Source organism: Oncorhynchus keta, chromosome 14 (assembly GCF_023373465.1).
Source record: "Oncorhynchus keta strain PuntledgeMale-10-30-2019 chromosome 14, Oket_V2, whole genome shotgun sequence".
NCBI classification, from domain to species: Eukaryota; Metazoa; Chordata; class Actinopteri; order Salmoniformes; family Salmonidae; genus Oncorhynchus; species Oncorhynchus keta.
Genome location: NC_068434.1, coordinates 13,640,262 through 13,656,386, shown reverse-complemented (window position 1 = coordinate 13,656,386; position 16,125 = coordinate 13,640,262). Strand labels below are relative to the sequence as shown.

General features: G+C 46.5%; 1 protein-coding gene across 7 annotated transcripts in view; it reads right to left on the bottom strand.

Moving 5' to 3' along the window:
- LOC118370862 (dmX-like protein 1) overlaps positions 1-16,125 on the bottom strand; it is a 52,810-nt gene that overhangs the window by 17,370 nt on the left and 19,315 nt on the right. For 3 of the 7 annotated variants that reach the window (XM_035756070.2, XM_035756063.2, XM_035756064.2), the window contains exons 14-30: positions 15,941-16,062; positions 15,726-15,815; positions 15,060-15,159; positions 14,831-14,950; positions 14,496-14,717; positions 12,292-13,980; positions 12,013-12,123; positions 11,561-11,730; positions 9,764-9,861; positions 9,487-9,652; positions 8,936-9,212; positions 7,816-8,828; positions 3,973-4,164; positions 3,576-3,652; positions 2,267-2,388; positions 1,288-1,539; positions 808-995 (exon numbers count right to left, since the gene is read on the bottom strand). In XM_035756070.2, the coding sequence (XP_035611963.1) occupies positions 808-995; positions 1,288-1,539; positions 2,267-2,388; positions 3,576-3,652; positions 3,973-4,164; positions 7,816-8,828; positions 8,936-9,212; positions 9,487-9,652; positions 9,764-9,861; positions 11,561-11,730; positions 12,013-12,123; positions 12,292-13,980; positions 14,496-14,717; positions 14,831-14,950; positions 15,060-15,159; positions 15,726-15,815; positions 15,941-16,062 (5,009 nt within the window). The remainder of the gene's footprint in view (positions 1-807; positions 996-1,287; positions 1,540-2,266; positions 2,389-3,575; positions 3,653-3,972; positions 4,165-7,815; positions 8,829-8,935; positions 9,213-9,486; positions 9,653-9,763; positions 9,862-11,560; positions 11,731-12,012; positions 12,124-12,291; positions 13,981-14,495; positions 14,718-14,830; positions 14,951-15,059; positions 15,160-15,725; positions 15,816-15,940; positions 16,063-16,125) is intronic. The other 4 variants (XM_035756066.2, XM_035756067.2, XM_035756069.2 and 1 more) reach the window with 4 other exon arrangements.

Genomic DNA, 16,125 nt, shown 5'->3' with positions numbered 1-16,125 from the left:
CAGTTACAAACCGTAGTCTGGCTTTTTATATGGCGGTTTTGGAGCAGTGGCTTCTTCCTTTCTGCACGGCCTTTCAGGTTATGTCGATATAGGACTCGTTTTACTGTGGATATAGATACTTTTGTATCTTCACAAGGTCCTTTGCTGTTGTTCTGGGATTGATTTTCACTTTTCGCACCAAAGTATGTTCATCTCTAGGAGACATCTCCTTCCTGAGCGGATGATGGCTGCGTGGTCCCATGGTGTTTATACTTGTGTTCTATTATTTTTTACAGATGAACGTGGTACCTTCAGGTGTTCGAAAATTGCTCCCAAGGATGAACCAGACTTGTGGAGGTCTTGGCTGATTTCTTTAGATTTTCCCATGATGTCAGGCAAAGAGGCACTGGGTTTGAAGGTAGGCCTTGAAATACATCCACAGGTAAGCCTCCAATTGACTCAAATGATGTCAATGAGTCTATCAGAAGCTTCTAAAGCCATGACATCATTTTCTGGAATTTTCCAAGCTGTTTGAAGGCACAGTCAACTTAGTGCATGTAAACCTCTGACCCACTGGAATTGTGATACAGTGAATTATAAGTGAAATAATCTGTCTGTAAACAACAGACTTGCCAAAACTATAGTTTGTTATTAACAAGAAATGTGTGGAGTGGTTGAAAAACTAGCTTTAAATGACTCCAACCTAAGTGTATGTAAACTTCTGACTTCAACTGTACATACATGTTAGAATGAGCTGAATGACTGGGTATTTTAGAGGGGCATGGTTTAAGTGAACTATGAACATGGAAGTGTACACTACTACGGTACCTTTGCGATAAAGTAGTCCCAGATGCTGAGCTCCGGGGGGACAAAGTGCTCTTTGAAGATGGAGGTCTCTTGCTCCACCACAGGGCTGGTTGGGCTGGAGGTCTCTGGCCCCTCTCTGGAGGCACTGCGTGGCGACGACGACAGCAGCTTGAAGCGCCTGGGCTTCCTATCGAACTCCTCATTGGCTGCTGAGACAACCACACACATGCCATATTTATTGGACATACTGGACTTATAATATTACGGATAATATTGAGACAAACAAGAGCTGCAGTGTGTGTAGACTGTTGTTCCAGCCCAGCTGTAATACGCCTGATTCAACCAATCACAATCTTCAACAGATCTTTGAATCAGGGGTGAAGGCTGCCCACACAGCTCCGAGTTGCCCACCCTTGCGTTACAGTTACATCAGCCTCTACATCTGACGAGCACACACACACACACACACACACACACACACACACACACACACACACACACCTGGAGGTGACTTGTCCTTACAGGGCTTCTCTGTGATGGGGGTACGCGCCCCCCCTCCGAACACAGCCACCCACAGCTTGCTGTTGAGCGGGTGGGCCACGATGCGGAACAGCTCGTTGCTGGAGTGAGTGGCCAGGCCGTGCACAAACAGGCTGAGGAAGACGGCCGTCAGGATCTCACACAGTAACACGGCCAGGCCTGGCTGGCTCTCCTCACCAGCAGAGTTCAACAGGCGGATCAGGGTACTGATACCTGACACACAGAGACCGCGAGGGAGTGCGAGTGAATGAATTGACTAGAATTAAAGAATCACTTTATTTAAAAAAACATTATTTCAGTATGTTGTTCATTAGTCCACTGTTGATATAGTCCCAACAAATGCTTTTTTTTTACTGATGTAAAAGGCATCACACTTTTTTGCTTTTTAATGAAAGAACAAAATACTAATTAACAAAATATTAACTAATTGTAATTAACAAAATAGTAATTAACAAAATACAAAAATGTGTTTGTGTTTAAAGTGATCCTTTACAAGTTGTTTGTTTAGGACTGTGGTGTTAAAGGGGCAATCTGCAATTGCTACATACATTTGACTTCTACATTAATACTATGTACCCATTGATTTTTGAAGAATATTATTTAGAAATGCTTCATAAGATTAGTTCAACAATCTTAACCGATCAGAAGCCAAAATAGATGTTTTTTTATTCCAATGTTTGTAAACAAACACTATCGCCTCAAGCCATGGTTGAAACTGTCATGTTGATGTCATGGATGGTCATTCCTTGCATCCCATAGCTGTCTATGAATTTGAGAGTGGTTACATTTGTCCAGACCCATCCCTCAGCAGGGTCTACACTTTGTTATTATTTGAACTGCAGATTGCCCCTTTAATGTAGCAATCAAGCAAATGGTTCTCCAAACAGGGTACAATTTCTGTGGAATGAAGTGAAAACTGGTGGAAGTAAAGTGGGATTACCTGGCCACTGTGCTGGGTGGGTGTTGGGCAGTACAGTCTCCTCCATGCTCACAGTGCGTACCGAGTGGTGCTGGAAGGAGAGGATACTCTGGTACACTATCCCAGTGAACTGGTTCACATGGCTGGGAGGAGAGAAAGACAAGGAAGTACACCCACTCAGTCATTTAGCAAGAAGGAAGGGGACGTTCCATTAAACAAGGGATTATCAACCAGGGGAAACGGTGACGTGTACATAGGCCTATATGGAGCGGACTGTAAATGTTTTAACTTCTCTGAATCCAAACAGCAGACCCATTTAACACATAAAACACTAATACACTGCTGTGGCTCCTCACCCTCTGGTTACAATAAAGAATTCAGGAGATCTATAGATGAAGCGCAGAAGTGTATTCTGACATCAAAGAGCCGTCTCTAGATATTTAATGAGTTGGGAGGCAGAGTTCCATCTCTCACAAGGGGGATATATAGCTCTCTCAACATGATGGTTCTATTTCAGTATACTGACGGGTATATTAGAGTGCATTGTATATCTACTAAGTCCTCTATTAAGCTTGCATGAAAGAGCTGATTCCTGTCACATAACACAGAATTGAGTTACTGGAAGTGTACAGGCTAAATCTGCAATATTAGAACATAAAGTGCTTCTTTAGTGGACAGGGCAGGTTGAAAAGGACCGTGAAACTGCAACATGAAAAGCCAGCGTTCGAAGCCTTTCACATGGTCGCCAGATGGAATCACCTACCATGAGTTGAATTTAGAGTCAACGTTTCGACAAACCTCTAGCACGACTGCGGCGTGGGTTTTCATTAGCATAACAAAAGGGGAGTGTTGAATTAGAAAAAGCTAATTTAGTCGGACTGCACCGCTTCATTCTCCACACGAGAGGGGGAACTGTTGGGCACGGCTCAAAACAAAGTCCTTACTCATTTACAGATCTGTGAGCTTTGAAATGCCAAGGTCAGGCGGAGGGCCGGGCGCAGTCACGTGATTCCTATTTTAAGGTCATTCAACTATTAGATGAGACAAAGAAAAAAGCCTTCTCTACTTTTTAACGTCATACATTTTTCCCCTTGTAGTAGTACAGCTGTTAGAGAATCAAAAAACAGGACAAGGTTTTAATGATCATTATCCCAACATTATCATACACATACACTGACAGGCAGATTCTCAAAATCAGATGCATGGTGCAGTTGAAATGTCTGAACTGTTGCCTAATGTGCATTTCCCAGCATGCTGTTGGTTGTGAGCCGTTCTAGTACAGAGATCAGGAGCACAGATCAAAGTTGGAGGTGTTAGGATTCAGACTAACCTGTGGTTATGGCCGTCGCAGAGACACTGGTATATGCAGGCGGACAGCGAGGCTGCCAGTGTGTGCATCACATAGATCTGGGAGAGCAGGAGGTATGAGACACATTAAGAGCAGCAGAACAGCACCATCAACTCACCTTATATTACCAGTGATATCCATCTATCACAATATCTCCACTAAAACACTTCTGATAAGATATGACCCCTGTCAAATTCACAGCACATTACCGCCCCTGTCAAATTCACAGCTCATTACCGCCCCTGTCAAATTCACAGCACATTACCCCCCCACAACCACCCAGCACAACCAACACAAGTACCACTCTAATCTCTCAACATGCTCTTTGTTTGGAGCACACAGCATGACGATAGCCTTGGCTGGTGCACGTGTGTCTGACCTCGTTGTTGACGACGTCTGGGTGTGGCGGGGAGTCCAGTGCGTTGATGGTGTGCAGGATGTCGTGGGTGAGGTTGGTCAGATGGACGATGGGGTTGGCCACAACTGTCTTGGCACTGGCAGTGCAGGCCAGCAGAAGAGGAATGGAGGCGTGGTGCAGGTAGGGGGCGACGGCTGACTGGACACCGTCATCCTGTGGACATAGAGTAGCGTGGCGTGAAGTGTGGCTCCAAGACTAACAGACAAAATACATAAACAACTGAGCTGGATCTGTCTGAGCTAACTGTGTGTGTGTGCTGAGCCATATGGCAGACTGAGCATCTACCACTATAACATTGTTTTTTACCCCCCCCCCCACACTTTTTATCTGAAATTATCATCACCAACTAAACTAAGTAACTTCTCATATAACAGTTTAAAATGTTTTGAGCTAGTAATGTCAATATTTATCTTTAGAAATGAGCTATGACATACATAGACAATTTATGTAAATTTATGTAATGCAGCTTTGGATTTCACCCTTCTCAAAAACAGGGAATTTCACCCCCATTTGGAACTTTAGAGAGAGCCGCTCTCTTCTCCCGTTCTGACCAGTGCATCTTGCAAAAATGATTGCTGTCCTTGTTAAGACATTTCATCTTTACCCTGTTCAGTTAAAAATGACCAAATGCACTGATTGTTTGAAGCAGAACTACCAAAAATATTTTGTATAGTGAACCTGGCAATCGAAAAGCCCCAATCATCAGTTAAATGTGCAATCAGCAGCAAGATGAGAGTTGTGTCCACGATGGTAGACTACACAGCCATGCTGGTAAAATACCATTTTCTACAGCGAATTTGGTAACAATGACATAGGCTTTAGGGACAACCAATGTAATTGTCTATGATTTATTATTGCAAAAGCCATTTTCCAAACATCTGAATGCTGAAGGTGTGAGGCAGATATAGCCTACACACATTGAAGCAGGGATGGGGGACGGCCTACTTCTCGTTGGAGCGAGAAGCTGCTTCTCCTGCACTGTGCGCAGTTATCTGAATTTTAGATCAATGTCAAACGCAGTTACGGGTATAAAAGTTCAATAGGCTGAAGGAGAGGACGCATCAACTCAGTCACAACATGAGGTATTTTCGTAATAAGGCAGGACAAATAAGGAACAACACACGTTAACGAACAGCCGATTGGGTTTCATTACCGATTCAGTTTGGGATCCGCGGACCGATGCATTCGCATCTTAAACATTTCAACCAGTAAACGATGCGTATCGGCAAATTTTTACATCCCTAATAAGAAAATGCAACAGAATTGCATCCTGGCTACTATTCTGCAGTTCACTCATCAGATCAGATGCTTTGATGTCAAACTTAAAGTAAGTCATCTCAGACAGAGGCGTTACTGTCATGTGGTATGACAAGAGCATCTGATGTTCCTAACACTCCAGAGGAGAGCAGTGTTTGTGTGTTCCTGGTTTGGAGACTCGATGCTCGTCTCCCTAGAAGCAGGACGAGACGTCAGAAGAGAATTGGAATCAGTCTTGTCTGTCAGACAGCCAGCCACTTACTACAGAAGTCACGGATTCCAACCATCAGCAAAACCCCAGCCCGGCAAACGCGAGGCTGAAACAAAATGGCAAGCTCCGCTTTCTTTGCTTCAGTTTTTGTGTTGCCATTCCTTCGTATCCCTCAGAGAACTTGCTGTCAAGTACTGAAATGCAAGAGCCTTTTTCTTAGTCTTGTTTACAACAAAGATACTTTTTTGTTAGAAGAGTTTTAATGCTGCACTGAACAAAAATATATATAAACGCAGTGTGTAAAGTGTTGGTCCCATGTTTTGTTAGATGAAATAAAGTATCACAGAAATGTTTAATACGCACAACAAGCTAATTTCTCTCAGATTTTGTGTTTACATCCCTGTTAGTGAGCATTTCTCGTTTGCCAAGTTAATCCATACACCTGACAGGTGTGGTATATCAATAATCTGATTAAACAGCATGATCATTACATAGGTGCACCTTGTGCTGGTGACATTAAAATGCCACTCTAAAATGTACAGTTTTGTCACACAACACAATGCCACAGATGTCTTGAGGGAGCGTGCAATTGGCATGCTGACTGCAAGAATATCCACCAGAGCTGTTGCCAAAGAATTTAATATTAATTTCTCTACCATAAGTCGCCTCCAAAGTTGTTTTAGATAATTTGTCAGGAGGTCCAACTGGCCTCACAACCGCAGACCACGTGTATGGCGTTGTGTGGGTGAGTGGTTTGCTGATGTGAACAGAGTGCCCCATGGTCGCGATGGGGTTATGGTATGGGCAGGCATAAGCTACGGACAATGAACACAAATGCATTTTATTGATGGCAATTTTAATGCAAAGAGATACTGTGACAAGATCCTGAACTGGAATACTCTGTCGTACACATCAATCCAGAGCATCCCAAACATGCCCAATTGCTAACATGTCTGGTTAGTATGTAGGCCATGGACGAACGGGGACATTTTCATAGTCGTGCCATTCATCCACCGCCATCACCTCATGTTTCAGCATGATAATGCACAGCCCCATATTGCAAGGAACTGTACATAATTCCTGGAAGCAGAAAATGTCCCAGTTCTTCCATGGCCTGCATACTAACCAGACATGTTAGCAATTGGGCATATTTGGGATCGTCTGGATTGAGTGTTCCAGTTCCCGCCAATATCCAGCAACTTTGCACAGCCATTGAAGAGGAGTGGGACAACATTCCACAGGCCACAATCAACAACCTGAGAAACTATGCGAAAGAGATGTGTCACCCTGCATGATGCAAATGGTGGTCACACCAGATACTGACTGGTTTTCTGATCCACGCCCCTACCTTCTATTTTTAAGGTATCTGTGACCAACAGATGCATATCTGTAATCCCAGTCATGTGAAATCCATGGATTAATTGATTTCAATTGACTGATTTCCTTATATGTACTGTAACTCAGTAAAATATGTGAAATTGTTGCATGCTGCATTTATCCTTCTGTAGCTCAGTTGGTAGAGCATGGCGCTTGTAACGCCAGGGTAGTGGGTTCGATTCCCGGGACCACCCATACGTAGAATGTATGCACACATGACTGACTGTAAGTCGCTTTGGATAAAAGCGTCCGCTAAATGGCATATATTATATATTATATTTCTATATTTCAGTATAATTATAAAACTGGGTGGTTGGAGCCCTGCATGCTGATTGGCTGAAAGCCGTGGTATATCACACAGTATACCACAGGTATGGCAAAATGTAATTACGTTGGTTACCAGTTTATATATAGCATTAAGTCAACTCGGGGGTTTGTGATATGGCCAATATAGCTATGATCCTTAACGATGTCACTTGTTAGATCCACTTCAAATCAGTGTAGATGAAAGGGAGGAGACGGGCTAAAGAAGGATTTTTACGCCTTGAGACATGGATTGTGTATGTGTGCCATTCAGAGGGTGGGCAAGAAGAAATATTTACGTTTCTATAGGGTATGGTAGTAGATTCCTAGGCATACTGGTTTGAGTCAAAAACTGCAACGCTGCTGGGTGTTTCACGCTTAACAGTTTCCCGTGTTTATCAAGAATGGTCCACCACCCAAAGGACATCCAGCCAACTTAACACAACTGTGGGAACCATTGAAGTCAACATGGGCCAGCATCCCCGTGGAACACCTTGTAGAGTCCATTCCCCGACCAATTGAGGCTGTTCTGAAGGCAAAAGGGGGTGCTAATGTTCCTAATGTTTTGTACACATTATATATGGCTATTGTATCCATTTGTTACTCATTTGAATAAGATTGACAACATACAGCGTGTGCGTTGGTGTGTGCTGTACCTGTTGGGACTCCTGAAGCAGCAGGATGAGTTCCATGCGCACCGAGGCCAGGCCTCCTCCGTGGGAGCCGTGCAAGCTGCAGTAGCTGAGGAACATGCGCAGGAGAGGCTGGTTGCTCTGGAGCCAGTGTCTGCGGGTGCGCTGAGCCTCACCAGGGTGGGCCTGGGCCTCCTCCTCTCCACCCGGCCCTGCCATTCCCAGGGCCAGCTCTGGCAGGCAGGGCTTGTAGCTGCAGCACCTCTGCAGGGCCACCACCTCCCTCTCCAGCCACTGGCACAGCTGGTAGCGGAGCTTCCCCCCGTCCAGCTCGTAACCCGTGGACAGAGTCCGCAGCTCCGTGGTCAGGATCTTTAGGCAGGCGCTGAATTTGAGTTGAGCGGCCAGGATGTCCTCAGAGGGCATGAGGAAGTCACCCTCGTCCAGCAGCGTCTCCGTGAATGGAGAGATGGCATCTTGAAAGACGCTACTGGTGTTGTCGGCACTCTTCATGGCCAAGCCCTGTGGTTCGTCGTCGTCGTCCTCTTCCTCCTCCTTGTCGCTGTCCCATTTCAACTCCAGGGCTTCATCCTGAACCGACACAGAGGGCTGGCCCCAGTCAAAACTCAGCACAGAGTCTGATTGGCTATTGGACAAGCTGTCTGACACAGACTCGAAGCCGTTCAACGCGGGCTGAGACCAGTCCAAATCTGACGCCTGTTCCTTTTTCGTCTCGCTCAGGTCGGGGTTGGTGGTATCGTCCTGGGGGAGCTTGGATCTTTTGACGACTTTGGGCATTTTGGAGAGGACCTCCAGGGCCAGCATGGGGCAGCCGGCCTGCAGGTGAGCGTAGGCTGCGGTGAAGAACAGCCTCCTCTCCACCAGGCTGATTGAGTTTGCCATGCGACCCTCCGCTGTCAGACCCACCCTGGTCTTCTCAGACGAGCCAAAATGGCGGCGCAGCAGTAAGGGATGTGTGCGGAGGTAGGTGTAGAAGTTGAAGACCTCCGGGCTACAGAGGGACGTGGACGAGGTACCTGCAAATCACAGCTCTGTCATTTCCCCAGGCATTCACATCATCAATTTATCTTAAAATAATCAAACGTCAAATCTAAGAAGGGAAAAAGCATCGTTCTCTTACTACTACCTGGTTGAGTTGTGTGGCCAGCCTGAGTAGAGGACGCTAGGTTTGGGGCAGCAGGCTGCTCCAACAGAGTATCCAGGGCCCGGCTGTAGTCCTCCAGCACCCAGTAAGCCGTGCTACGCAGGAAGGGGTCCTGGTGGGCGGGGAGCTGGCGGTCTTGGCCCAGCACGTGCCTCTGCAGGATGCGTTTGTAGGTGGAGGACGTCTCAAACTCGGACTCATAGAGCCGGGAGATCACTAGGGCCAGCTGCAGGTCCTGCATCTTCTCCAGGCAAACCTGTACAAGGCAGGCCATACCTCATCCAACAGTGTTGAAAGCATTTGCAGTAGCAACACAGAAAAATACCTCACAGGAATATCAAATAAGGTCACCTCTACCCTTTGCATGGCCAGATGTAAATTGTATAAATGCTCAAAGATACAACTTTGTATTTAGTTATATATATTTTTTAAAGAGAGAGATACCTCTCTCCTGAAAATCTTTGGAAAAGGTGGACCTCATATCTACTGTAGCTGCTGACAGCGAAATTAGGACATTTTTCTTTTTTTACCTCCACAGCGTCCTTGAGGGAGCCTGCCAAAAGAAAGAAGGCTGCAGAGTGCTGGAAGCGCTGCTTCCCCAGCAGCGAGAAGGCGTTCTTCAAGGCAGCCCTCCTCCACCTTTCCTCACTGAAGTTGTTGCTGAAGAACGTAGTCATTTTAGCATTCTTCTGAGACCTTGATGGAACAACACACGTTGGCATTAGACTATCTGTAATGTGAAATAATTGTTTCAATCTTTTCAGGGGATATGGGAAATTACATTCAAGAACTTCTCAAAGACGTTACCTGTACAGTCCCCAGACCACCGCTTTCTTTTTCATAGCGAGATAGAAGATGGCGGCGTCCAGAGGATCGTTCTGCCTTTGAAAAGACGCTTTTGCGACCTGATGAATAACGGAGGTAGAAAAACACATTTGTATATAGGTCATTCCACATTCTCGGATTTATATTACTGAATTCTGTGTTGCAGCAAAATCTGACTCTGTTCTCCTTTTGTATTTCAAAGGCAACCAATAACTCTTAACTATCTATCTATCTATCTATCTATCTACACACGTTCAAAAGTTAAGGGTCACTTAGAAATGTCTTTATTTTTTTAAAGACAAGCACATTTTTTGTCCATTAAAATAACATTGAATTGATCAGAAATACAGTGTAGACATTGTTAATGTTGTAAACCATCACTCCTGTGTTCCAATGGCACGTTGTGTTAGTTAATCCAAGTTAATAATTTTAAAAGGCTAATTGATCATTAGAAAACCCTTTTGCTATTATGTTAGCACAGCTGGAAACTGTTGTCCTGATAAAAGAAGCAATTAAAACTGGCCTTCTTTAGACAAGTTGAATATCTGGAGCATCAGCATTTGTGGGTTCAATTACAGGCTCAAAATGGCCAGAAACAAGGAACGTTCTGAAACTCGTCAGTCTATTCTTGTTCTGAGAAATGAAGGCTATTCCATGCGAGAAATTGCCAAGAAACTGAAGATCTCGTACAACGCTGTGTACTACTCCCTTCACAGAACAGTGCAAACGGGCTCTAACCAGAATAGAAAGAGGAGTGGGAGGCCCCGGTGCACAACTGAGCAAGAGGACAATTACATTAGTGTGTCTAGTTTGAGAAACAGACCCCTCAGAAGTCCTCAACTGGCAGCTTCATTAAATAGTACCAACAAAACACCAGTCTCAATGACGCTTGGCATTCAGGCAAAATCTTTGTTTCATCAGACCAGAGAATCTTGCTTCTCATGGTCCGAGAGTCCTTTAGATGCCTTTTGACAAACTCTAAGCAGGCTGTCATGTGCCTTTTACTGAAGAGTGGCTTCCGTCTGGCCACTCTACCATAAAGGCCTGATTGGTGAAGTGCTGCAGAGATGGTTGTCCTTCTGGAAGGTTATCCCATATTCACAGAGTGACTCTGGAGCTGTGTCAGTGTGACCATTGGGTTGTTGGTCAACTCCCTGACCAAGGCCTTTCTCCCCCGATTGCTCAGTTTGGCCGGATGGCCAGCTCTAATAAGAGTCCTGGCGGTTCCAAACTTCTTCCATTTAAGAATGATGGAGGCCACTGTGTTCTCGGGGGACCTTCAATGCTGTAGAAATGTTGGTACCCTTACCCAGATCTGTGCCTTGACACAATCCTGTCTCGGAGCTCTACGGACAATTCCTTCGACCTCACGGCTTGGTTTTTGCTCCGACATGCATTATCAACTGTGGGACCTTATATAAACAGGTGTGTGCCTTTCCAAATCATGTCCAAATCAATTTAATTTACCACAGGTGGATTTTGAGTCTCATAGCAAAGGGTCTGAGTATTGATGGAAATGTCATATTTCAGTTTGACATTTTTTATAAATACGCAAACATTTAAAAAAAAATGTTTCGCTTTATGGGGTATTGTGTGTAGATTGATGTATTATTCTTTTTTTTAAATCAATTTTAGATTAAGGTTGTAACATAACAAAATGTGGAAAAAGTCAAGGGGTCTGAATACTTGCCGAATGCATTGTATGTATGCATGCATGTATATATTTATTTAAAGGGAGGAAAAATGATGGCAATAGGTATATGGGACACATGGGCTCACTTTTTCTATACACCTCCGGAGTTTATTGGTGCTCCTGAGCCACCAGCCCAAGCCCATGGCGCGGAGCTCGGGCCAGGTGGGGTCTCCTTTCTGCAAGGCAGGTAACATGTGGAGCAGCTCGTCCTCAGCCTCCGAGTGGAAGGCCCAGGCGTAGTGACAGGTGGACAGACCTGGAGGACCAAACACAGGTTGTCAAGACAATCAAACGTCACACTAGTCTACACAGCACCAGGCTGGAGGAACTAGAGTTGTTTGACTATGTAATGATATGTTAATTTACCCACATTGATTTAATTTACGTATTTTTTACAAAAATAAATAGGCTCATCAGCATAGGTCAGCCATGCAGGAATTAAGCCCACAAGTCTAGTGTTGCAACAAGAATCATGTTCTAGCCATCTGAACCTCAGTGGGCTGCTGTGCTCAGTTGTGTTGAGTTCAGCCCTGCCTACCTTGGCGAAGCAGCTGAGCGCGATGGGCAGGAGGCAGGGTGGTCAGCAGGAACGTATGGAGCCTCACAGCCAACAGGAACTTCAGACCGCACTCATCCAAAGTCTCTCCACCTAGTCAATGGAAAGAACATGACCATCTGCAGTACTCCTCCTCACAGGCCTTCTACTAGAATAAAACAAATACACCCCCTTTGTTCATAGTAGTCCATTGAACAACATTTTGTAAGGAGAAGGACTATAAAAAGGACAGTTTGTGTTGGGTTAAATGAGATACAGTACCTTTACCCCTGCTCTGGCTCTCCCGGATGTCAGTGCTTGTGGTGGCGATGGTGTCAGCCAGGGCCATGAGGGACATCTGCTCCATGCGGGTCAGGCCCGGCAGGCTGGAGTGAAGCAGGTGGCTGGACAGAACCTGGGCGTGCTCTGGCCCAAAGAAGGTGGGGCTATATTGAGACAGGTCTATGACCTTAGCACAGCCGTCCTCCTGGTCGCTGTCCATATGCTCCAGGTCGTCCACACCCACCCCGCTGCTCTGGAAGAGCTCATCGTAGGCGTCCGTCTGACTGGACCCGTGGCCACTGTCTCCACTCAAGCTGGTCACCTTATCCTTGGGCTTGGGGGAGCAGTCCTCGTCGGCCGCCAGCAGCGCATACAGGGGCAGGGGAGGGATGGAGTCGATCTCTGTGTAGTCCGAGCTCTCGCCCTTGCTGAAGAGCTTGGGGTCTCTGGAGGTGCTGCCGCCGGCGCTGATGGTGCGCGAGCGGAGACGCTTGTCTTGGTTGGTGCCGTTGTCTTTGAGGGCCACAATCTCCCCGGCAATGCATTTGACGAGGTGGGAGAGGATGGCCTTAGCCCGCCGGACCTTCCCCAGGTCCATGAGCTCCAGCAGCTGTACCGGGTGGTACTGGGGTAGGGTGGGGAACAGGTGGTGTGCCGCCTCAAACAGCCCATAGTCCTCCATCTCCGCAGGCAGGTCGTACACTGTCCTCTTCCCACTCAGCTTCTGGGCCAGGCTGGTCATGGACCTGGTCAAGCTCTTCTTGGGAGGAACGGGGTTCAGGCCCTCCTCATGGCTCTGTTTCATTGCAGCCAGGAGAGATGACACGCTGCCCATGTCTGTGGTGGTGGTGTTCAAGGCCGTGGACTTTGCCAGGGCCGGGGGCTGCCACTGGGAGTACACGTGCATCTCACAGTCCATGCCCACCACCAGGATGCCGTCTCTCACCCAGGACAGGGAGACGGGGATGGGCAGGGAGCCTTCCACGGAGGAGACCAGGTCCACGGAGCGCAGGAGGACCAGGCGGGAAGAGCTCTGCTCCCTGGGGCCCTCAGACAGGCCCAGTTCAGGAGGTTTGCCAGAGAGCAGGCCATACATGTAGAGTTTGGAACCAATCCCCACAGTAAGAATGTGGGAGCCGTCCTCCCTGGAGACCCAGTCCAGGTGGACCAGACTCTTACCAGAGGTCCCCAGGCAGTCGTCATTGGGCAGATAGATGTCCAGGTTATTATTCTCCACATTCAGGTCCTTGACGCCACTCTCCATGTTATTGTTGTTGTTACCAGTGCGAGTGGAGGCATCCAGGACGAGGGTCTGCTCTAGCACCCAGTGGGAGCCACCTGTGGACTCACACTGGAATAACCCTACATGGACCAGTGGTTCCCTGACACCCTGCTGAGGGTTAGGGCTCAGGTGAGGGCTAGGGTTGTGTCGGTAGGCCACTGCAATGCGGCTGGTGTGACAACAGCTGACCGTGACTGGTCTGCCTGACACGGTCACGGCACTGCTGTTGCCCAGCCCCTCCTCCACCAATAGAGGCCATTCCTCCCAGGTGTACGTCAGCTCCTTGGTGTCTGGCTCCACTGCAGCCACCCTGCACCTCCAGAACCTCACCTTCCCGTCTGAACAGGAAGTGGCCAGGAGATAGGGAGCGCCACCTGCTGGCTGCAGGGAGGACGCGCTCAGATGACCTGGAACAAGAACAATCATTGGTTAGTTAGTTTAGCCATACTTCCTGGGTAGGCTTGTACACTTGCGGCGGCAGGTAGCCTAGTGGTTAGAGCGTTGGGCCAGTAACCGAAAGGATGGTGGATCGAATCCCCGAGCTGACAAGGTAAAAATCTGTCTTCTGCCCCTGAACGAGGCACTGTTCCAAGGCCGTCATTGTCAATAAGATTTATTTTTTTTATTTTTTTTAAGTTTAAGTTTTTTTAAAGACACAAACTCAATACAATTGACTTAAGCTATATCTATGCTGAAATATAACAGTTTGATGCCAGCAAAGTAACAAAGATGCATCCACCCCCCAAAACCTTTCCAAACAAAGGGCTGTTAATGATCTCTTATCCAATTTCAGTTGAACTGGTTCCATTCTATAGAATTAGCCAACTTTGTGAGTTGATTACATTCCTGTGGAAGAACAAACAGGATTGTCCCATTATACAGGAGAGGAGGGCAGTGTGACTGTGGTTCAGTTCCCTCTCACCTGCTGAGGGCGTGACACTGATCACCTCAACACCATCTGGAAGAGCTAGCTCCTGGCTGTACAACCTGTGAGTGGCCAGGGTGAGGCGACTGGCACTCTGCAGGTTGGACGTGCAAGGCTTGTTCTTCTGGGCCGAGGGGGAGCTGAACGTCTCAAAGCTAAAGGAGCTGTTCATTGGCGACGAGGTCATATTCTCCTTTTCAGGCGGAGCGCCGGTCTCGTCTGTAAAGACACATGAAAACAAATGTTTTTTTAGAGCCAGGTTAAAGCTGGCTGGCTGGCACAAAATGCCCAACAATGCTGTAACATAGAAATGGATCCTTGAGGTCACACACCCATAGTGATTTGGCCAGCTGCCAGTTGCAGGTGCCACATATGCAGGAAAGACCTGCCAGTCTGGGTAAACTCTACCACCACCAGGAAGAAGCGGGCGGAGAAGCCTGGCTGGCTGGAGGCTGCAGGAGCAAATACAAAACAAACACAAGGACACGTACATCACACTGAATGAGATGGCCTGGAGAGTAAAGTGAAGGTTATATTAGTGAGTGTCTCCCCTAATCCTACCAGTCTCTATAGGGGGAGCTTCCTGAGTGGCTTCTCTCCGCTCACTGCCCAGAATCAGATCCTCTTCAAACACATGCAGCAGCTGAGTCTCCTTTCCCTGCTGCAGAACACACATTTTCCAGTTATATTTTTTGTCATTTAGCAAGACGCTCTTATCCAGATCGACTTATAGTAGTGAGTGCATACATTTTTATACTTTTTCAGTTGGTAGAGCACCATGCTCTACATAATGAGCTAGACAGGACACACAATAGGACAGGATATACTTTGTCACCGAGGGGAAAAGTGTCTTGAACAACTAAAGAGTGTGCTCATGCTTCCATACATAAATACATAGAATCTAACCATGCATAATCATCATCATAATACACACACAAAAAGTGAACTATTTCATGCCAAGGCCAGGCTGTGACTTGGTGGTAGCTCCGCATGATTTCAGGCCTACTGGCTAGGCTACAGTGTAAAACACCTACGGCATGCCTGACCTTTTCATTAAGATGGCAAGAAGCCATTAAACAATGTGTTAAATAGAATTCAGTCATGTATTCGATATTGGATTGAGCTTACTATGCCTAGCAAACCCCAATCATGGTGCTGAAAAAGGTCAGTGAAAATCTGTGTGCACTCAATAGAACATATTTCCTTCTCCCATAAACGTATACTTACGAAGTCAGTAATGGCATCTAGCTCGATGATACAACCTGGTTTAGCAGTCGATTGCTGGCTGATGATGTTAAAAACTTTCCCGACATATTTCTGAGACAAAGTAAAAAAAAAAATATATATTTGTAAATGTTTAGATATCGAGAATAGTGAGGGTAAATAAAAATTATGTTGATCTGAGACATCAAAAAAAGACATTGTGCTGGTGGTCGACTTACTGAAATATCTGGGTTGGAGAGCTCACTGAGTAGTTTCTTGGCTTCAATAACAGCCTGATAAAGCCTCAGCGAGTGACCGTCACTGGCCACGAAGCAGGCACTGGGAGAGTTGCAGTAGACACCTGCAGTAGAGAAGAAAACTATTGCAACAAGCCATCTGCTGACAGATATTGTAGCTACCAGAG